Below are 18,501 nucleotides of genomic sequence, written 5' to 3' on the forward strand. Positions count from 1 at the left end.
CATGAGTAATGGGTCTGTTCAAATTTTCAGTTTCTTCCTGTTTGAGTTTTTTTGGTGTGTGGGTGTCTAGGAATTTGTCCGTTTCTCCCAGGTTGTCCAGTTTGTTGGCATATAATTTTTCATAGTATTCTCTGATAATTGCTTGTATTTCTGAGGGATTGGTTGTGATAAATCCATTTGCATTCATGATTTTATCTGTTTGGGTCCTCTCTCTTTTCTTTTTGAAAAGTCTGGCTAGTTTATCAATTTTGTTTATTTTCTCAAAAAACCAACTCTTTTTTTAAAATTTTTTTTATTTTTTTATTTTTGAGATAGAGAGAGACAGAGCATGAACAGGGGAGGGTCAGAGAAAGAGGGAGACACAGAATCTGAAACAGGCTCCAGGCTCTGAGCCGTCAGCACAGAGCCCGATGCGGAGCTCGAACCCACGGACCTCGAGATCATGACCTGAGCCGAAGTCGGACACTTAACCGACTGAGCCACCCAGGCGCCCTTCAAAAAACCAACTCTTTGTTTCATTGATTGTTCTACTGTTTTTGTTGTTGTTGTTTGGATCCTATATTGTCTATTTATGTTCCAATCTTTATTGTTTGTCTTCTTCTGTTGGGTTTGGGGTTTCTTTGTTGTTCTGCTTCTATTTCCTTTAGGTGTGCTGTTAGATTTTGTATTTGGGATTTTTCTTGTTTCTTGAGATAGGCCTGGATTGCAATGTATTTTCTTCTTAGGACTGCCTTTGCTACATCCTAAAGCATTTGGATTGCCGTGTTTTCATTTTCATTTGTTTCCATATATATATTTTAATTTCTTCTTTCATTGCCTGGTTGACCCATTCATTCTTTAGTAGGATATTCTTTAACCTCCATGCATTTGGAGGTTTTCCAAACTTTTCCCTGTGGTTGATTTCAAGTTTCATAGCATTGTGATCTGAAAGTGTGCATGGTATGATCTCAATTCTTTTATATTTATTAAGGACTGTTTTTTGATCCAGTATGTGATCTATCTTGAAGAATGTTCCATGTGCACTTGAGAAGAATGTGTATTCTGCTTCTTTAAGATGAAACGTTCTGATTATATCTGTCAAGTCCATCTGGTCCAATGTATCATTCAGGGCCATTGTTTCTGTATTGATTTTCTGTCTAGATGATCTGTCCATTGTTGTAAATGGAGTATTAAGATCCCCTGCAATTATCACATTATTACCAATAAGATTGCTTATGTTTGTAATTAATTGTTTTATATATTTGGGTGCTCCTGAATTTGCTGCATAATTGTTAGCTCTTCTGGATGGGTAGACCCCATAATTATTATATAATGCCCTTCTTAATCTCTTGTTACAGCCTTTAGTTTAAAACCTAGTTTGTCTAATATAAGTATGGCTATTTCAGCTTTCTTTTGACTTCCAGTAGCAGAGATGGTTCTCCATCCCCTCACTTTCAATCTAAAGACCTGTCCTCAGGTCTAAAATACATCTCTTGTAGACAGCAAATAGATGGGTCCTGTTTTGTTTTGTTTTGTTTTATCCATTCTGATACCCTATGTCTTTTGATTGAAGCATTTAGCCATTTACATTCAATATTATTTTTGAAAGATATGGGTTTAGAGTCATTGTGTTATCTGTAGGTTTCATGCTTATAGTGTTGTCTCTGGTCCTTTGTGGTCTTTGCAACATTACACTTACAGAGCCCCCCCTCTGAGGATCTCTTGTAGGACTAGTTTAGTGGTGATTAAATCCTTCAGTTTTTGTTTGGGGAAACCTTTATCTTTCCTTGTATTCTGAATGATAGATTTGCTGGATAAAGGATTCTTGGCTGCATATTTTTCCTATTCAGCACATTGAAAATTTCCTGCCACTCCTTTCTGGCCTGCCAAGTTTCAGCAGATAGGTCTGCTACTACCCTTATGTGTCTACCCTTGTAGGTTAAGGCCCATTTATCTCTAGCTGCTTTCAGAATTCTCTATATTTGTATTTTGTTTCACTATGACATGTCATGCAGAAGATTGATTGAAGTTATGTTTAAGGGACTTCTCTATGCCTCCTGGATTTCAATGTCTGTTTCCTTCCCCAAATTGGGGAGTTTCTCAGCTAAGCTTTGTTCAAGTACACCTTCAGCCCCTTTCTCTCTATTTTCTTCTTTTGGAACTGCTATGATATGGATATTGTTCCATTTCATTGATCACTTAGTTCTCTAATTCTCCCCTCTTAATCCAGAATGTTTTTTATCTCTTTTTATCAGCTTTATCTTTTTCCATAATTTTATCTTCTATTTCACCCATTCTCCCCTCCACCTCTCAATCCTCCCTGTCACTGCCTCTAGTTTATTTTGCACCTCATTACAACATTTTTATTTATTTTTTAAAACATTTATTTACTTTTGAGAGATAGAGAGAGACAGAGTGCAAGCAGGGATGAGGCAGAGAGAGAAGGAGACACAATATCTGAAGCAGGCTCCAGGCTCTGAGCTGTCAGCACAGCCCGACGTGGGGCTCAAACTCACGAACCATGAGATCATGACCTCAGCTGAAGTTGGACACTCAACCGACTGAGCCACCCAGGCGCCCCGACATTTACAGCATTTTTAAAGTCATCATGACTATTTTTTAGTTCCTTGATCTCTGCAGCAAGATATTCTCTAATGTCTTCTATGCTTTTTTCAAGTCCAGCAATTAATCTTATGACTATTATTCTAAATTCTTGTTCAGTTAAATTGTTTATATCTGTTTTGAGCAATTCTTTAGCTGTCATTTCTTCATGGATTTTTTTTTTTTTTTAAGGAGAATTCTTCCCTTTTGTCATTGTGGCTAGTTTTCTGTCCATTATGTGCTTGAAAAACTTGTTATGTGCCCTGTACCTGCCAGCACTGCTATATTAAAGAGGGGTCATATACCGCCCAGGGCCTGGCCCTTCAGGAGGTGTTTTTTGGAAAGTGTTACTTGCTCTCTGTTGTTGTGACTTTTGTACTTTATGTCCCTACTAGTAGTGATGTTTTATACCCTCCACCAGGTGTGTTTTGATTTGTTTGTTGAAGTAGCCCTGGAAAGGAAAATAAAGAAAAACAAACAGAAAACAAACATGCAAACACACAAACAAACAAAGAAAACCAGAAGCACCAGCTACAAGTAAATAACAGGGTGGAGGCAGTGCTGATGGAAGAGACCTTATCCCATACAAAGAGAGAAATGACAGGGGCAGGGAAAAAGAAAAAAATAAACATTGACCAGAAAAAGAAACTATACAGCTTAATCCTGAGAAAGAGAAAGGAAAATAAAGAAGGAGGCAGGGAAAAAGAAAAGAAAAGAAAGTTGTCTAGACAGAGAAACTATATGGTTTAATCCAGAGAGAGAGAAAGTAAAATAAAGAAGGAGGCGGGGGAAAAAGAAAAGAAAATTGACCAGAAAACCTACTGGCTTAATCCAGAGAGAGAGAAAGGAAAATAAGTTAAGGAGGCAGGGGAAAAAGAAAAGAAAATTGACCAGACAGAGAAACTATACAGCTTAATCCAGGGAGAGAGTAAGGAAAATAAAGAAGGAGGTATAGAACATGTATCAAGATAATGGATTAAATATGTCTGCTTAAACAAACCAACAACCAGAGTAACCAGACTAGAGGGAAGAAATAAGAAGGAGAAAAGGAAGAATATATCTGTATAGTAAGAACTGTCCAAGAATCAAGCCAGGCAATCCAACAGTGCTGGTCTGGAGGCGGGGCTGTCTGGTTCCTCAGCGTCAACCTCTCCCGTACCTTCGGCGCAGAGGGGCGTGGCTAGGTGTAGGCGGGTCCCGCCTCCACTGTGGGCCTGCTGTCCTTTCTCTGAAGCCTGCCTTGTTCGTGATGGGGAGAAAAATGGCGACACCCCAGTCTCTCCACCACAGACCGGGTGTCCCAAACCACTCTGTTCGACCTGTCCTCACTGTGCCGCAGGCGCAAATGAGGTGGTTTGTGTTGCTTCGCTGACTCCTGTGCCTGGCGCTTGTCTGGGATTCAAACTCTCGCTCCACGCGCCCTGGTACTGGGGAAGCACCTGTGCACCACCCGATAAGTGGTCCCTGGCTGGTGGGCGCAGGCAGGTTTTGTCCTGTCCCACAGCACTCCGGGGAGGGGATCGCTGTCTTCCACTGCAGATTGCGCCCCTGACCTAGCCACGGAGCCTGGGGCTGGCTCCCCTCCCCCCAAGGTGCGTGATCCGGGCAGCCAGCCCCAGACCAGAGAAAGCCCCTCAGTTAGAGATTGGATCTTTCTCCATCCCTGTCTGGTTTTTCTCTTGTCCAGATACAGTCCTATTCTTCCCCAGCCTCTTTCTTCCCTCTGTCTCTCCGCAGAAGGGGATCCTTCCCCTCCATTCGTTTTCTCTCGGGTTCTCAATCACGCACCTATGGCCCATCGGATTGTGCCAGTGGGTCCCTGGAAGCAATTGGCTTTTTGCCTCCCAAGCCCTTTGCCTCCCGAACCCAAAGTCCTTTGGTTTCAACCCTGCTTTGTTTGAGACGAGGGAATTTCGGATCCCCCTACTTCTTTGCCATGTTGGCCCCTCCTCCCTCGCCATTCTCCCTTTGACAGACCTTTTGGTTTGTTCATCACTTTGCTGATGTAAGCAATGCTGTAACACACATTCTTGTTCAAATGTGGATGTTTCTCTAGATTTAATATCGCAGGAAAGATACACTTTAGGAAAATTTAATACACACTGCCACAGTACTACCCAAAGAGGATGAACTGTCCCAGTATGGCTCACAAGCTGTGTGCAAGGTTGTTGGTGTAGAGCTGTTCTGTGAAAGTCTGCAATCTTCAGATACCAGGCAAATTTTCTGGTATAAACCTCCCAACAACATCGTAAAGTCTTACGGATTTATCCTCACTTATGGATTTTGCTTTGCAGAATTCTTGAGCTTGATCTGATTGTCAGAGATGATGATGGAAATATCTTGGACCCTGATAATACCAGCGTCATCAGCTTGTTCCATGCACATGAGGAGGCGACTGATAAAATCACAGAGCGCATCAAGGAAGAATTGGTGAGCTTTGTAAAATAGCCTTTAGCCAAGTGAGGCATTATTTAGCATATCATAAACTTAAAATAATAGGCTAATTAACTAGAGTGTATATTATTCAAGGAGGCATCTGTCCTATGACCTGAGATGATCAATAACCATCTGCATTTTATTGTTTTGGTACTTGGGACTGTAATTCATTCTGCATCCATCCCACAGGTAGTTTAATGCCAGGCAAGTTTCCTGTTCTCATGGAGCTTTTATATTCCAGAGAGGAGAAAAGAAAAAAGGCAATACAAAGTAAACAAACAAACAAATTAATTCCAGATGGTGATAAGTCTCTAAAAGACAATAAGCTAGGGTTCTGTGAATCATAGTGCATCAAGAGCTATTTTAAAAATGTACCATCAAGAAAGGCATCTCTCAGAGAAGACATCTGAGTTGACACTTGAATGATGTGAAGTCACCAGGCCTGGGAAGATCTAAGGACATGTATAGGGAACAGTAAGTGAAAAGGTCCTGAGGTAGGACTGTGTTCTGAAATTTCAAGGAGTAGAAAGGCCAGTGTTGATGGTGCATGCTGAGCCATGGGAGAGGGTAGGCAATGATTTGGAGACATAGGGAGCAGTAGCCAGATCTCACAAGGCCCAAGGCATCATGGAGAAGAGTTAAGATTTGTTATTCCAAGTGTGGTAGAAAACTGACAAAAGATTTCAAGGAAATGTAATTTTATTTTTCAAGGTTAACATACTCTGATTTATGATTAAAAAATCATTTTATCCACTGTGTATTATTTGAAAGAAGGTTTATTTTTAGCTCTATTGAGATAATTTTCACAGAATGAAATCAATTCATTATAAACTATAGTCTACTGAATCTGGCTAAAATACAGTGCTGGGTGAACTCCACCACAATCAAGATCTCAACAGTTGCATCACATTGAAAGTTTCTTTGAGTCCCCTTACAGTTGACTCCTTTCCCCAGTCTCCAGCTGCAGGCAGTCCCTAATTTGTTTTTTTGTGACTACACTTTTGCCTTTTCTGTAGTTTCATATAAATGAAATCGTATGGTTTTTGTGTTTGAATTAAAAAAAATTTTTTTTTAACGTCTATTTATTTTTGAGACAGAGAGAGACAGAGCATGAGCAGGGGAGGGGCAAAGAGAGAGGGAGACACAGAATCCGAAACAGGCTCCAGGCTCTGAGCTGTCAGCATAGAGCCCGACGCGGGTCTCAAACTCACACACTGTGAGATCATGACCTGAGCCGAAGTCGGATGCTTAACCGACTGAGCCACCCAGGTGCCCCTTGGTTTTTGTGTTTGACTTGCTTTACTCTGAACGGTGATTTTGAGGTTTGTGTTGTGGTATATATTATTTTTCCCTTTTTATTGCTGAGTTGCCATACCATTGACCAGTTGTCCATTTTGGACAGGTGGGTTGTTTCCACTTGGGGGGTATTTTAACTAGTACTGCTATGAACATTTGCAAACACATGTTTGAACATACATTTTCATTCTTTTCGAGTAATACCTGACAGTAGGATTGCTGGATCCTATGATACGTGTATGTTCCACTTATAAAGATTGTGCCATACTTGTTTCCAGAAGGGGCGTACAATTTTGCATCCCCATCAGTAGTATATGAGAGAGTTCCAGTAGCTCTGCATCCTTTCAACACTTGGTGCTGCCATTCTAGTGCTTGTGTGATGGTATCTCATCGTGGTTTTAATTTGAATTTTCCTGAATAACTAGTGAAGTTGAGCATCTCTTTATGTGCCTACTGGCCATGGCCATTTGTAATTTTTTTTGTGTGTGTGAAATGTCTGTTCAGATGTTTTGCCTATTTTAATTGGGTTGATTTTCTCATCGTTGAGTTGTAAAAATTATTTGTGTATTCTAAATATGATTGTATATTTGTATATTCTAAATGCAAATTCTCTACCAGATATATCTTTTTGCAAATATATTTTCCCAGTCTGTGCCTCCCCTTTTCATTTTCTTAAATGCATCTTTCAAACAGCAGAAGTTTTTAGTTTCAATGAAGACCATTTAAGCATTTTTTGAAAAAGTAATTTGTGATTTTTATGACACTAATTTTATGATGAAGGCTGGGCAAATAGTACTATTTCCCAAAATGAGAAAATCAAGGCCAAGAGAGTCAAAGTGACTTGGCTCAGATTACAGAAGCTTTTGGTTGTAGACCTGGTTATAATGCAGAAATCTTCAGGCTTGCGTCCTCAGTGGTGCTGGGCTAATTTTCTCTACCTTCCTCCTTTTTTCCTGCCACCTCTCAGTCAAAAGACCAGCCAGATTATGGAATGTATTCCCGGATCTCCTCATCCCCCACCCACAGCCTCTATGTCTTTGTGAGAAACTTTGTGTGCAGAATTGGGGAAGATGCTGAGCTTTTCATGTCTCTCTATGACCCCAACAAGCAAACTGTCATAAGGTAGGTGTGTTCAGTATTGCCTGACTTCTGTTTATATGGGAGGTTGGAGTTAGCAGAGCACAGAACATCCTTTTTATTTCCGCCATCACTTGTGGAGAAATTCCCACCTGGAAGAGAAACTGAGCCTGAAAATGTGGAAATAACTTTTTATAGGATGTAACAGTCAGGTGGAAATATTACCACCAAATTTTTCCCATAGTGCGGTTATGGTTACACAGCAGGGTTTTGTAAATAGGTTTGTGATTCTGGAAAACAACCAGAGGTAATGAGATTCATACAGGTGGCATTGGATAGATTAAAATTCATACTTTTAAAATAGGAGATGGATAGGGGGATGGGTGAAATAGGTGATGGGGATTGAGGAGGGCACTTGTGATGAGCACAGGGTGATGTATGGAAGCATTGAACCACTAGATTGTGTACCTGAAACTATTGTAACACTGTGTGCTAACTAACTGGAATTAAAATTAAAAAAAAAAAAAAAACTTAAGTAAAAAATAAAAACAGAACAAAATAAAACAAACAAAAATAAAATAAAACACAACCAGAGTTAAGAAATGAGTGGTGAGGGCGGTACCAGGTTAAGAATGTGGGCTCTGAGATCTGCCTGAGTTCACATCCTGGCCCCACCATTTACTCTTTCTTAACCTCAGGCAAATTGTTCATCTTTCCTAGCCCTGAGTTGCCCATTTGCAAAATGTGAGCGCCAACCTCACAGGGTCATTTCTTTCAGACATCAGTGAGAAGCACAGAGCCTGGCACGTGGTGCTCCAAGAGGCTGTGGCTATTATTATTACTACTTTAACTGGTTGCTCTCGAGAACAGAGAAAGTAAGGGAACCCTTGGGTGCCTCAGCTTGACGAAGTGAACACACCTTTGAGAATCTCCAGGGAGGAGACTCTGGTATACCTCCAGCCCCCACTACTAGGCCCCTGGCCCCTGCTTGTGGTTTAGACCATCCTTCCAGGTGGTGACCCTGCTGGTCTCCTCCATTGGGGTTTTGGGCCAATACATAGTCCCATATTTGAAGGCCCAGTTAACATATTGGAAGAAAGCTGGAGCATAATTCGTCTGCCTTTATGGAGAAAGTGGTGCCTCTCTAGCTTGGTTGTTTTGATTAAATGAGACCATGTACAATGCCTAGTGAAGAGGAGTACTTTAGAAAGTAATGGCTTTTCTGGAGACATTTGTGAAACATGGAGGGACTGTTCATCTAAGGAGAATGAACTGAGGTCTGTACATGATATAATTTAATTCCCTTTACCCCATGTCATTTGGGTGAGGAAATGAGGCTTGGGGAGGTCAAGTGACTAGTCCAAAGTCGTACATATGTATTAATGGTGGAACTGAGATTTCTACTCAGGTCCATCTATCTAACTCCAAAGACAAGCTAGTTCCCACTTTAGTATGTCACCAAGGAAAGAGTTGTATCAAATATCCTGAATGGTTCTCATCAGAGTGTCAGCATTGTCATGGTAGAAAGCTACTCTTTATAGCAGATCTAAATCCCTAACATTAAAGAGTCAGCCTAATTCACCTGGTGGGCCTCAGTGAACACTGGAAGTGAGTGTCCCTTTTCCCTCAGAACCCACCTTGAAATGGTCTGTGTGTCATAGGCCCCTTGCCATTCCCTGTCAGCTTTTTCCAAGGTGCCTGTGACAAAGATCCTGAAAGTACTCAGAGGACCCTTCCTGCCTCTCAGAAAACATGTTTCCTTATATTCGAATTGGCAAGGGTGCCTGGCCTGCGGCCTATCTAAGTGATGGATGACCTGAGCCAGCTCTGTAGAAGGAGGCAATGGATCAGTGACAAGGCAGCTCTGTTCCCTGATGTGCCATACAGGATGATATGCTCAATGGGGCATGCCTGAGTGATGTCTCTGAGAGTGCCAGATATACAGGGAAGCCCTCAGGAAACTGAGAGATGAGGAAGAGAGGGAACAAAAAGGGCAAAAACCAAAAGAAAAAAAATGAGAGAGAGAGAAGTAGAAAACAAAGAAAGATGAGAAGAGGCATGATACAAGAAAGGGGCAGGGGAACTTGAAAGCACTCCCTATGTCATTCTGACTCTGGACAGCTGTTTTTTCCCTAAGAAATCAATCTTCTCCCCTCTTACCAAGCAGGTTGACATAAATGAACCAAAGACAAGTTAGGGCATTCTCAGTGTGGCCCAAATGTGAACTGGGAACAATTTGGCTGAGACAGAGCTTTCAATTTTGGGATAAATCATGGTCCGATTCCAGTGGATGCTTAAAGAGAAGTTTGGGAAATCTAAGGTAAATTTTTATAGGACAAAAAAAGAAGCATCTTAGACATCAAGCCAGTGGCAAGGCTAATTTCAAAAAAAAAAAAATCTTGAGGAGGAGTTGGGATGGTCCTCCCCTTCCTTGGAGGAGACTGTCATGTGCAATAGATCTTACCTGGCTCGGTGCCAGGTAGGCCTTTGGTCTTACCACCCAGGTCTTGCTGGGCATGGATGGATAGGGCCAGCTCAGCCCTCTAAGTTGCTTTTCTTATTTATTGTATTTCCCCTAGAAGAAAATTGCTAGTGCCTGATGTTTAGACCTAACGGGCTGGTTCTCTGTTGGTCATGCTACATGTGATCAAAGGTCCTGGGAAATACCCAGGTATTTCACTGTGACATTCTGGAGATAACCAATGGGAAATAATAACAATTATTATTATTATTATTATTATTATTATTATTATTATTATGCATGGAACCTTGGAGGCTTCTTGGTTAGTTTGCTGAAAATTCCACTGAAATATTTAGAACTTACTAAGGAAAGAAAGAAAGAAAGAGAGGAAGGGAGGGAGGAAGGAAAGAAGGAAGGAAGGGAGGAAGAAAAAAGAAAAACTACATTTAACTTGATTGAATTTTAACCAGTGGTTAATCTAGAGCTGTGTTCATTTTGTTATCAGTGCCATTTCCCCCTTGACCTTGCTTAGACTACTCTCATCAGTCTTCTAGAGGTGAGTAGAGAGAGAGTAACAAGACATCAGAGAGAACAAATCTCTGAAAACAAGGGACTTCCCTTAACTTTGTTAAATTCTTAATATTCTTTTTTAGGATGATTTGGTTTTTGAGCTTTGCTTTGTTTTTATCCTAATTCAAGATAATGGGCATTTATTTAACACTAACTATATATACTCCTGTATGGCATGGCAAACCTTATGACTCAACTCATCAAACTACTAAGTTTCTCCTAATTTTCCCAGTGTGGCTGGACTGACTAGTATGTACCCCACAGGGTGGGTATGGTTGCTAGAAGATGTAAGATGGTAAATGATCATATGTCAGAATTGTGTGACTGCCCCTCCTAAAACCCTTCAGGGAGTATCCATTACTTTTAGGATCAAGTCAAAATCCTTGGGTGACCTACAAGGCCTACATGGTCTGTCCTCTCTAATTTTTCTCTTACCACTTTCCCCTTGGATCTGGTTTGTATTTATTTTTATCTTATTTTATTTTATTTTATTTTACTTTACTTTATTTTATTTTATTTTATTTTATTTTATTTATTTGTTTATTTAGTAATGTTTATTTATTTTTGAGAGACAGAGAGGCAGAGTGCGAGTGGGAAACAGGCAGAGAGAGAGGAAGACACAGAATCTGAAGCAGGCTCCAGGCTCTGAGCTGTCAGCACAGCTGAGCCTGACGCAGGGCTTGAACTCATGAACTGTGAGATCATGACCTGCGCCAAAGTCAGACACTTAACTGACTGAGCCCAGGCACCCCTTGGATCTGGCTTGTAGGTGCATCAAGCTCCATTCTGCCTCAGGGCCTTTAAATGCATGTTTGCTTTGCCTGAAACATTTCTCTTTATCTTTTCCTGACCGACTTTATTTACATGTCATATCCTCAGCAAAGACTTCCCTGAGTACCCAGACTAGGACAGACTTTTTTGATATACATTCTTGTAACACCCTGAACTTTGTTTTGATAGCACAATTGCATATAAATAGTTGTCACAACTGCATTTAGATATAGTTATTTCAGTGTATCTCAGATAATGACTAAGGCCATCTTTGGCCCATCATACTGTGACATTCCATTCAAGAAAACAGTCCTATGTCCAATGGATCATTTTAAAAAATTCAAATCTTTATTCAGTCTTGAAAAGGGAATGAGATGAGAAGGGCAAATATATTCTTAATGTCCAGCAAAATATACCAAAATCCTTTCCTCCTCATCTCTTCCACTCTTAATAATGCTACAGAGAATGCTGCTTCTCTTCAAAAATATTAGGTAGCTGGGCCAGAATTTGCTTAGCAAATGCGGGAGGGAAAGAGACTATGAATGCACACATGTTCTTGATTCTTTGCCCCCTGTCTCTGTTAGTGGTGATCTTAGAGGGAGGGACCACATCTGTCTCAAACACTACCATGTCCCCAGTAGCCAGCATGTGTCAGGCACACAGTAGAGGCTCAGTGAATATTTTTTCCAAAGCAGTGTTGAGCCCCAGGCAGTAACCAGTTGCCACTCTTCTTCCCACAGTGAGAACTACCTGGTGCGATGGGGCAGCAGGGGCTTCCCGAAGGAGATTGAGATGCTCAACAATCTGAAGGTGGTCTTCACGGTGGGTGTACATTCTTCTTGTAGCCATCTTCCACACTCGCAAGGATACAATCTTGGAAATGAGAGGCTGGCCACTTGATCAGGAGGGAGCATGACCTTGGGGCAGATTTGTGTTCTGGGCTTTCTGGAAAGATTCAGAACAGATGGGGGGCCCGGGGGGGGGGGGCGGGTGTTGTGTGCCCTAAAGAAGCTATTAGGGAGGTGGGTCTTCCCCTCTCTATATCTTCTTCCCTCTTTCTTTCTCACTCATGTGCACACTGAGAATACACACAGAGCGCTGTGTAAACAAGCACAGACTCCTTCCAGCAATAATGTCTGCGTGAACTAGATACAGCAGCTATTCTGATTTATCAGTAAATTCACTGGTTAATCTGAGTTCCTTTCTTTGGCTCAGACTTTCTAAAAACCTTTCTAAAATGTATCAGAAAAAAAAAAAAAGAACTCCTAAGAACATTGGCTGCCTTGATAAATTGTATATTCTGAATAAAATTAAGTCATAGATGACTAAAGATCTTAATGGATCCCTGAGATCATTCTTCTAAAAACCAATACTTGCTGGGCAAGACACATGTAGAAATGTTGAAATCAATTGTTAGTTGGATGACTTATTTCTGAGAGTGAACCTGGCTTTTTAGTTGTGGGAAGGACAAACAGTGGAAATCAGAAGATAAGGGTTATTATTTTTAGCGAAGACCTTTCTCTTGTCCTATTTCCATGAGGGTGTGTTAAGAGTGTTATCTTAAGATACCTAAGGATATTGGTGTTCTCTGCAAGATCCTTTGGAGAGAAGAGCATTTATGAGATTTTTCACTCTGATGCATGTGTTAGCAAGGAAAATTACAGAGGAGGAGTCAGGGAGGGATTTGGGCATTGGCCAAACCTATGAGTTTGATCCAGGAGTGACCGACATGCTACATTAACCTACGTTGCTCTACAATAATTTTCCAGTTACAGCCCATTAAGTGCAATGTCTCATGTTATGTCACAATTATATTGGAGTGCAGCTGATTTATTTTGTTTGTTATTTCCTGAAAAATGGGCCAGAGGCATGGAATAAGATCAGAGTCCTAATTGCTTAGACAAAGTTTTCCTGGCATATATAAATGTGTCTCAGTCATGTTTATCTATTATTAGTTAGAAGGAGGAGCCTATTTATTTTCTTGATAAATAGGAAAGTCCCATAGGGCCTCCTGATTAAACCAGGAGACAGATGTTTCACGAGAAGGACAGGGACAGGGAATCAATCAGTGGTTCATTTTGCAGAGAACCAATTCATGATGTAAACATGCAGGAAAGGGCATCGGTAAATTTGTGTCTCTCAATATTAATGAGAATGTGATTCTGCTTGCATGGAATTCTGCCTGGGCTGCTATGTCTTCTTCTCACAACAAATGAACTTGGGAACCTTCGTTGACTGGTTCAACAGGCTGATATTTCTCTGTCTTGAAATGATGGAAGTCTTCATTTTGGGACAAGGAAAGTCATGATGCTCTAACTTCTTTTATTGATTCAAGATGAATTCAATGAGTACCTAACATGTGCTTTGTGCTAGGTATTGGGGATATAGCATTGAATAAGCTTATTGAACCTTTCTATCATGGTATGATGGGGGGAATTCGGAAAATAAATAAATGAGTAAATAAACAAGAAAATGTCAGAAGGCAATCCATGCAATGCAGATAATTAAAACAGGATGATATGATGGTGTTTGGGACTTACTTTCAATTGGACATTGAGGTGATATTTAAGTTAGAGATGAGATGAGACTTGGTAGGTATGTGCCTTGCTGGCCTTATTTATTTTTCTCTGGATGTTAGCTCTTTCTAGTTTCTTCTTTGAGGGCAAAGCCCTAGGAGCTGGCACATGTGTCGGGCCAATGGTGAACTTCCCCTCTGTCTCTTTTATAAGCATTCAACCCCTTAGATCTGTAAGAGGAAGGCAGAATATACTACCAGTTTCCCTAAGAATTTGCCCACTTTGGGGGTTGTTGCTAACATACAGGAAACAAGACTGAACAATAAAAGGAGTACTAATGAATTACTAAATCAAGTGACACATGTTTTAAGTTTTATTGCACTGCCTCAACTTCCCTAATATGTCTGAGTTTTATAAGGTCAGCGTAAAAATGAATTAGAGACACCACAAATTGGAACACAGTTCTGAGGAAGGATCACACATTTATACACTCTCCAGAGAGAAACAATGTGTTTGAGCATTTTGCTGTGCTTGCATAACATATTAAGATGGTCTGGGTGCCTGGGTGGCTCAGTTGGTTGAGCATCCAACTTTGGCTCATGTCATGATCTCAAGTTCATGAGTTTGAGCCCTGTGTCAGGCTCTGTCCTGACAGCTCAGAGCCTAGAGCTTGCTTCAAATTCTGTGTCTCCCTCTCTCTTTGCCCCTCCCCCTCTTGCACTATCTCTCTCCCTCTCTCTCTCTGTCTCTCTCTCTCAAAACCCAGGCGCCCCTATGTTTTTAAGTTTCTTTATTTACTTTGAGAGAGACAGAGACATTGTGAGTGGGAGAGGGAAGAGAGAGGGAGAGATAGACTCCCATGCAGGCTCTGCACTGTCAGCATAGAGACTGATGCAGGGCTTGAACCCAGAAATCTATGAGATCATGACCTGAGCTGAAATCAAGAGTCATACACTCAACCGACTGAGCCACCCAGTCACCCCAGCTTAATTACCTCTTGGAAGGCCCTATCTCCAAATACATTTTCAGGTTCTGGGAGGTTAGGACTTCAACATATGAATTCTGAGGGGACATAATTCATCCCATAACATCTAGGGAGGATCCTTCAGGTGCCAGGGTCTTTGTGACTCTGGAATGCCTCTGAAAGATACCAAACTAGATGTTTCAAAAATATGAAAATTTCTAACGAGAGGGGGGAAGTAATTAGGGATGAAAATCATTATAAGGGAAGCAAGCCTTGAGCTCTTAAGGTTGGAAAGGATTTGGATATATAGAGGAGTAAGAGGTAAGTATTTGAGGCAGAGGTGTGGACAGGGGGCTTAGGAAGAAAGATTGAGTTGAAAGTGAGCATTGTGTGTTTGTGGAGCAGTAACGGGATCTTTGTGACAAAAATAGAGTACTTACATGCAGAGAATAGTGGGGAATTGGTCAGGTAGGACAGCTGGAAATATATTATGTCTGGGACCTTTCACGTCAGCTGGGGAAGATTAGCACTAATAGGGTAGGAAATAGGGAGCTATTAAGGTTGTTGCAGGGAGAGAAATGAAATAATGAACATGGCTTCTAAAGATGAGTTTTTCAGGGATATCAAGGTGGTTGGGAGGAAGGAGGCAGGCAGGCCAGAGAAGAGGCTTTCCAACCATCTGCATGTAAGATAATTGGGATCTCAAATTCAGTTGCCTATAGGGCAAGGCAGAAAATACAAATGAGTGGCTGAGCTTCCTTAGCCAGAAAGCCCCCTTCTCCCCTAACTTTCCTCTCCCCTTGCCCAGTAGAGAGACTTTGAGGAGAGTCAGGGAGCAGATGTCCATTCCCTCAGCAGGTGAAAGGACAGCCCTTGTATCAGTCAGAGTTCTCCAGAGAACCTGAACCAATAGGATATATATGTAGGTTTATTCAAAGGATTTGGCTCACAGGATTGTGGGGGCTGGCAAGTTTGAAATCTGTAGGGCTGGCCAGCAGGCCTGAAATTCAGGCAGGATTTCTTTATTACTGTCTTGAGGCACAACTCGTCCTTCACTGGAAAACCTCAGGTTTGGGTGCTAGAGGTACAACAGTGAATAAGGCCTCAAGGCCTTCAACTGATAGGATGAGGCATATCTACATTATGTATGGTAACCTCCTTTACTTAAAGTCCATCGATTATAGATGTTAATCGGGCCTATGAAATACCTTCACAGAAGCATTTAGACTAGTGTTTGACCAAGCAACTAAGCACCATGGCCTAGTCAAAGCTGGTGCATAAAATGTGGCCATCACGGGGGCGCCTTGGTGGCTTAGTGATTTCAGCTCAGGTCATGGTCCCAAGGTTCGTTTTGTGGGGCTGAGCCCTGTGTTGAGCCCCATGTTGGGCTGTGAGCTGACAGTGTGCAGCCTACTTGGGATTCTTTCTCTCCCTCACACTCTGCCCTTCCCCTGCTCGCTCGTGCGCATGCTCTCTCTCCCTCTCAAAATAAAGAAATAAACTTAAAAAAAAATTAACTATCACAAGCCTGAAGCAGGAAGGTGTGCACTACATTGGGACCATGTTTTGTCCCCAGAAACTCTGCACACCCCCATGCTCTTCTTTCCACACCATACACACTGAGAGCCTGGGGATGGCTGCTTTGCCTGGACCCTGGCTCTTATGTGAGCTGACAGGCTATTCCCAGTGCATATGCCTATATGAGGATTAACTTGGAGGAAAAGCAGCTATTCCCTAGTGAGGCCAGGCCCAGGATTCTCTGCTCAGACGCCAACAACTTGCCTTGATCCCATCTGGAAGGGGGTTCCAAGAACACTGAAGCTTTTAGATTTGAGCAGGACACCCAGATACTGAGGTGACCTGGGTGGTTTTCCCTCCCGTGTATCTTTCTAATGGGGAGAGAGATATTTTGTGGTAGTTAGGTTTATGGACTTTGGTGTTAGAATGACTGGACAGTGTCTCTAAGGACTAAGGTCATGACCTCTGGAAGCCCCTTGTCTTCTTCATGTCTCAGTCTCCCCCTCTGTAAAATGGGGTGCAAAAACAGTATCTACTTGAGAGAGTTGTTAAGGATCAAACAAGATGATGGCATGTGAGAAATACAGCACTGTGCAGGACACATTAGTGTAGTTCACCGGTTTCAGTGTTCTTCCTTCACGGCACACACCTGAGGGCACTCAGCTGTCCCCCCTTAAAGTTAGCTGCGGCTGCCTGCCTTGCTTTGGTCATTGAAATGCAAGCCAAAGTGATGTGCCTTGTCTGGGTGGAAGCTTTAAGACCAAAAGGTGATTCGCCACAGTTCCTTCCCCTGCTGTGGGGACAGTGGAAGCACCTGTTCTGAGGAGATGGCTCGCCCGTCAGCTAGAGGCCCAGGGTGGGTAGTTGAGCAAGGTGGGAGATGAGTGGGTGGGGGACAGCTGTTTGCATTTGGCATTCAGCCTGAGCTAGAAGTAAACTTCTGTTGCCTTATAAAGCTCTGAGATGCTGGGATTACTTGTGCCACAACAACCCATTCCTGATTGATATACATACGTCAGGTGCTCAGTGAATGTAACTATTGGGAGCTTTCCCTCTTCCTTTGGCCTTCTCCCTCAGTAGTGCTGAGTGGTGATGAGACAAATGAAGTCATTTGTAGCAAAAGCTATTTTGGATCCATCAGCTGGCATATAGGAAATGTTGCCTGTATGACTGATATTGTACTTCTATCCTCTTCTCATTGGTTTGAAATTGAAGAATGGGGATTGAACACCAGAGACCTGTCCCTCAGTTTCCTTTCTAGAACTTTCTAAAACTCACAGTTCTTATCTATGGAATGGGTGTATCGTCTTGTTTTCAGCCTTTCCTGTGACTAATTGTATGACTGGTCCTTGTACACTAAGTGCTAAATACATCTGCCCCAGAATTTGCTATCACTAGGCTTCCTTTTCTACTTCTTTAGACACATGGTAACTATTAATTTCCTGCCCTACAGGACCTCGGAAACAAAGACCTCAACAGGGATAAAATTTACTTGATTTGTCAAATAGTCCGAGTTGGGAAGATGGATCTCAAGGATACTAATACAAAGAAGTGCACTCAGGGACTGAGACGGCCCTTTGGGGTTGCAGGTAATGACACACTACACACCATTAACTTTTACTGGAGTGGACATTTTATATGGCTGAATTTTAAAGATTCTTTCTTTCCCTCTCCTCTTTGCCCTCCCCGCCAAAAAAAAAATTTTATACCAGACAGCTCCTAATACCTACATTTCTGGTGACTAAATAAAAATAATTGGTGGCTAAATCCAGATTTATGATGAAGGCAGTGAATAATGGATTCCTCGTGTCTGCAGCAGAGTGTTGGGAGAGCATTGCAGTCTGAACATTTGGCGCCTTTGCTCCCCAGCGTGGTGAAGGAGGAACAGTTCGGGTGGGATCTAATTATGAGGCACAAATCACTTTTTAAAAAATATCCAGGACAGGAAATGCAGTTACACAGAATGAGTCACTGGCCACACATCTAAATTCTAGATGGAAGTGGACGTTTGGAGAGTTGGTGTGACCAAATGAGGTTGCTTTAGAGCAGCCTCACCTCCTCATTTTTCTCCAAGCCTTGGCTCTCTCTCGGGGTTTCCAAGGCTTCATCATTCTTTAACCGCTTTTATGGTTTTTGTTATATTTAACTATAACTTGCATTATTATTTACCTAATATATTTTCTTTTAATTAGCCCACTTTAAACTAAAGTACACTTTTTGGAAGACCATTTAAATACCTGTGAAAACAGCTATTTTATATGCCAGTTTTATTTCTTTTTATTAAAATATGCTTTTTTGTGTTTTGTTTTGTT

At 41.7% G+C, this 18,501-nt stretch overlaps 1 protein-coding gene across 1 annotated transcript in view; it reads left to right on the forward strand.

Annotated features, from left to right (window-relative positions):
* DOCK2 (dedicator of cytokinesis 2) overlaps positions 1 to 18,501 on the forward strand; it is a 418,455-nt gene that overhangs the window by 42,978 nt on the left and 356,976 nt on the right. Inside the window, exons 7-10 of the mRNA XM_086712812.1 lie at positions 4,875 to 5,010; positions 7,280 to 7,434; positions 11,932 to 12,013; positions 17,643 to 17,778. Coding sequence (XP_086568938.1) covers positions 4,875 to 5,010; positions 7,280 to 7,434; positions 11,932 to 12,013; positions 17,643 to 17,778 — 509 coding nt within the window. The remainder of the gene's footprint in view (positions 1 to 4,874; positions 5,011 to 7,279; positions 7,435 to 11,931; positions 12,014 to 17,642; positions 17,779 to 18,501) is intronic.

The sequence above is a fragment of the Puma concolor genome, chromosome A1, assembly GCF_028749965.1.
Source record: "Puma concolor isolate L17-30 chromosome A1, mPumCon1.1.hap2, whole genome shotgun sequence".
Lineage (NCBI taxonomy): Eukaryota > Metazoa > Chordata > Mammalia > Carnivora > Felidae > Puma > Puma concolor.